The 4,470-nt window shown below is 34.1% G+C and overlaps 1 protein-coding gene across 2 annotated transcripts in view; it reads left to right on the forward strand.

Annotated features, from left to right (window-relative positions):
* Nucleotides 1-760: 760 nt before the first annotated feature.
* cacng6b (calcium channel, voltage-dependent, gamma subunit 6b) overlaps nucleotides 761-4,470 on the forward strand; it is a 15,047-nt gene continuing 11,337 nt past the window's right edge. The window contains exons 1-2 of one of the 2 annotated variants that reach the window (XM_042740640.1): nucleotides 761-1,072; nucleotides 3,967-4,470. The exon at nucleotides 3,967-4,470 is cut by the window's right edge and continues 266 nt beyond it. In XM_042740640.1, coding sequence (XP_042596574.1) covers nucleotides 4,379-4,470 — 92 coding nt within the window. In that variant the 5' untranslated portion in view covers nucleotides 761-1,072; nucleotides 3,967-4,378. Of the gene's footprint in view, nucleotides 1,073-3,966 lie in introns of those variants that run through there. The other variant, XM_042740641.1, reaches the window with a different exon arrangement.

A 4,470-nucleotide genomic window follows, 5' to 3' on the forward strand; every position in this document is an offset into this window, starting at 1 on the left:
CGGAATAGTAATTCAGATTTTTATGTGCCCTGCCACAAAAGAATGATCAGTTTTAATCTTTAGCACTATATTAGATGCAAGTTTTCCTAATACAACAATTTTATTACATTTTCCCCCACGTTTTCACCTGGAAATTAATCAGCTACAATGTAAGCAAATAAATTAAACACTTTTGCTTGAAAGTAAAGGCAAATTGTGCAAAACATACTGGCTGGTTCTCCGTTTTTGCAAGTTTGGCACCACCTCATCAATGTTAGCCAGCTTGGTAACATTATCATGGTGATGAATCAGCAGTTTGCAACAATGTAGAATGTGTTGTTCATGGTGCCAAGTCTTTGAAAGATGTTAATGCATTTAGCTTGTTAATGAATAGTATGCTTCAATATTTTTCTTTGTTAAAGTTCAGTGAAATAGTTCTTGTAACTTTGTAGAGACAGAAATTCTGATCATATAGACAACAAATGTTTTCTGTTGATTTATGGAACGACTGTGAATGAACATCTACTAATGGATGGAGGCACATGTTCTGTTGGTTAATTAGTGAGCATCTTTCTGGCTTCATTATTTTCCACCCACTGATAATGCCCCATGTTATGTCTTCCAGCCAGTTCTCTTTTTTTTCACCCTTTTTCTTTCTCACACACCCCTCTTTGATTCAGTGCCATCTATAACTTTCTATGCGGCTGTATCAGCTGCTTTCTCTCGCCTGATAAACTGTCCTCTCTCTCTTTTCTGTCTAAATGGCTGAGGGACACACTCTCTTAATGTCATTAACAGGTGCTTGTCCAAAATAGAAGCCTTGCCCATACACACACACAAACATCCGTGGATCAGCTGACATACACTCAATTTACTTTCCCACAGACATGCAAAACTCAGAGTGACATACACTCATACACTACATAGTCTCTACAACTTGATTTCATGAGCCCCAGTCCCAGTTTTCTCCACCCTCCTTTTTTCTGTCCCTCTCTCTTTTTCTCTCTCTCGCTCTCTTTACGTCCCTCCTTCTCCTCCTCTCTCAGCTGAGTTTCATGTATCTAGTCATCAGATCTGCACCCACACAGAACAGGTCAGGATTTGATCGCTCTTACTGTTGCTAAAGTTTAATGGCTTTTTAATACACTTGCTGCACACATGCATACTGTCATAGTTTAATAAATATCTGTGACAAGCCTTAAATTTAATTTTACAGATTTATGTTGTGCAGCTGATTAAAATATGGGTGCATGGATGAATTGATAGAAGCATAAACGTATTATCTGCAGACTGCTATGGTTGTAATTGATTTTGTGTATTAACCCAATTTTTAAAAAATGCATTTATAGTTCAGTTTTTATTGCAGCTAATACCTGTTAAATATGTTACTTGATGTGTCAAGACTTTGTTTGGTTTTTTCTTGCTATTTGATACTCTACAAACATTTAGTTAGTTGCGTGAATGTAATTTATTTTGCTGGGAAATGTTTACACATTGTTTCTAGATACTATATAGTAGACCTAATGTGCAAGTGTGGGGCTGAAGCCCAGTTGCTTTAAAATGATAATTGGTTTCTTCCATCCTGACTGCCAAAACTGTCTCTTGACTGAGATGTGAGCCCTTTCTCTATGGGTGCAGATGTTTTCCTTTTGAGGCAACAACTTGCAAATTATAGTAGATATTATAGAAGCATAATAGTTTTGAAGAAAGTTTTGACAGAGTTGTGATAATATAAAGAGCTGTGATAGAGATGATCTTAGTGGGTTAATTTTAACCTGTGTGTTACATTTCCAGGTCGTGTTTAGTGTTTTGATAGTATGTTATATCTCAAATGACTGTAACTTACGCAACGGAATATGGCCCCAGAAACCTTTACTGAATATCTAGTTTTATATCTGCAGAACAGTGTGTAGTCACACATTATCTGTATTTTCACTTGTATATTGACTTGAATATATGGAATTAAGATGATTTTCGCACAATATTTTAGTTTTAAGCATAAAGCCTGCCATATTTTATTTCATGTATGTTTTTTTAAGAAAAATATATTTTTAATATTTTTGAAAGAAGGCTTGTACTCTCCGATACATAATATATTTTTATCATGCATACAGTAAAAAAAAAAAGTAATATTGTGAAATAATACACTTTTAAATAACTGTTTTCTATAATATTTTTAAATGTACCCACATTTGGTGCTTAAAAATAATTTCTTATAATCAGTGCAAAAAAAACGTTTTCATCTTTGATGAATAGAAAGTTTCAAATATCATTTATCTGACATACATTGTGACAAAATATTTTAGTGTCACTTTTGATCAATTTAATGCATCTTTGTGGAGTAAAAAAAAGAAAAAAAAACACTGACCTCAATCTTCTGAATGGTAGTGTATACTTAAACTATTTGCCAATGGGGCAATTAATAAAAAACTTAAAAAAAAGTTTAAATAAATAAAGGAAAAAATAAAATATAATTACATTTTATTTAATATTGAAATGCATTTAATAACAATAATTATTCATTTGTACTATATTTTACCTAACAGATATTTCAAAAACGTATGTCTGGCATGTTTGTGAGTGTATCATGCTATCATTTTGTCTAAGGGGCACATGCTTGTTTCTAACCTTGTGTTCTTATTGTTTCTATGTGGGTGATGAATGAGCCTTGTCTTGTACGGGTACAGTGATAACTACTTTAGACCCTCTGTCACACATGAATTAACACTTACTGATCCACCTGGCTCTTCTATTCGCCTCTATTCTCAACAACCTTGTGTTTCATCCCTCGGTCTGTACAGTCCACGTTAAACTCTTCCTGCTCTCGCATCTTTTTTTAGAGTAGCAGAACACCGCACACCTTGAAACTCTCTGTCCATAGATCTAATAGTTCTCTGTACATGTAATGCTCGGGTATTTATGAGGCCTTAAAATGGCACAGATCAAACAGGCTGGGCTAAAGTGGGCTGAGTTATGTGGGTATGTGTTGATATCTTGGAGTCGCATCTGGCATAGCTAATTCTTAGACAATGTGACCTAATCGTGACCTGCATTAACCTTCTCTGTAGGCTTCCTGCCTGTTTGTATACTCAACAGAAGACAAAGGTATAATATTGTTATCAAAGTATTAAAGGGGTAATTCACCAAAAAATTAAAAAGATATCATTATTTACTCCTCAAGCTTTTTCAAACCTGTGCAAACTCTTTCTTCTCCTGAAAAATATGAATGAATGTTGGTAACATGGACCAAACAGTTGCTGGTCCCCATTAATTTTCATAGCATTTTTTCCATACTGTGGAAGTCAATGGGGACCATCAACTGTTTGTAGATCTCTAATAAAAGATACTCAGTTAGGTTTAGAACAACTTTAGGGTGAGTAAATGATGACAACTTTTTCATATTTCATATGTTTTCTGTGCCTCTAATAACTGGATTAGTTATGACTTTAAAGTGAAATAAAATTAAATTTTATTGAAACTGTCTTGTTTTCTAGTAAAAATATCAATGGTTAAAAAAAAAAATGTTTTCAAGATACTATAAAACATGACTTATAAGTAATTTAATTGTAATTTAATTAGACCTTTTAAAAACTAGTTCAATTCTAAATTGTGTCATGAATGAACATGAAATCACAGTAAACAAAATAAATATTTTTGAATTAACATTGAAAATTATTTTTTATTAATTAATAATAACTAATTGATTACCTAATGCTAACAAATTCATCCTTATAGTAGTGTTAGAATTAAATTAAAACAGTAGAATTGAATTAGAAGTAATTCTAATTGTTAATTAGAATTAGCAAGCATTTTGAATAGTTTTTCTGTATCCCATTGGCAAATTATTGTTTTTCAACTAAATGTTTAGTGACTAAAGGAAAATATCAATTGTAGATTTCTGATAGCTTTATCTTTCAGTCTTTCTGCTACTTTGTATGTACTATGTGTTTTGAAAGCTTGTCTTTTTTCTCTTTTTTTCCCCTGCAGGTTCATCAGAGGAATGTGTCGTCATTTCACAGCTGTATAAAGCCTCAATCCAGTGTCTCTCATCAAGTCCTTCTTTTCATCTACCCATTATTCCTGTCTAGTTTCTTATCAAACCTTCTCTGTCGTTTGTAGGCCTCAGTTAATTCCCACTCTGCGCTCTTCGGAAATGACCCCCTGTCACATGAATTTCTTGCACGCTGGATTCCTTTTAAATCACAGAACATTGTAATTCACTATCATTTCCTCTTCCTTTTTGAGCTTTCTATTAATACACCTCTCTGCGTTCTCATTATGCGTCCGTCCGCCTAACTCCAGACTAATCTCTCTAAGCCTCCTGTTTTTTGCTTTAGTTATTTGTTTGTCCCCTTTCTTGACTTTGCCTCTGGGAGTTTCTCCAAGCATTGTGGCTGCCATGTGGTCCAACTTATTTCTGCGGCAGGATGAGGACGGGAGAGTGGGTACGGCGGCTTTAGGTGGAGTTGGCATTAAGAGTGGGCGTTCAGG

This window comes from Cyprinus carpio, chromosome B16, assembly GCF_018340385.1.
Source record: "Cyprinus carpio isolate SPL01 chromosome B16, ASM1834038v1, whole genome shotgun sequence".
In the NCBI taxonomy this organism is placed as follows: Eukaryota; Metazoa; Chordata; class Actinopteri; order Cypriniformes; family Cyprinidae; genus Cyprinus; species Cyprinus carpio.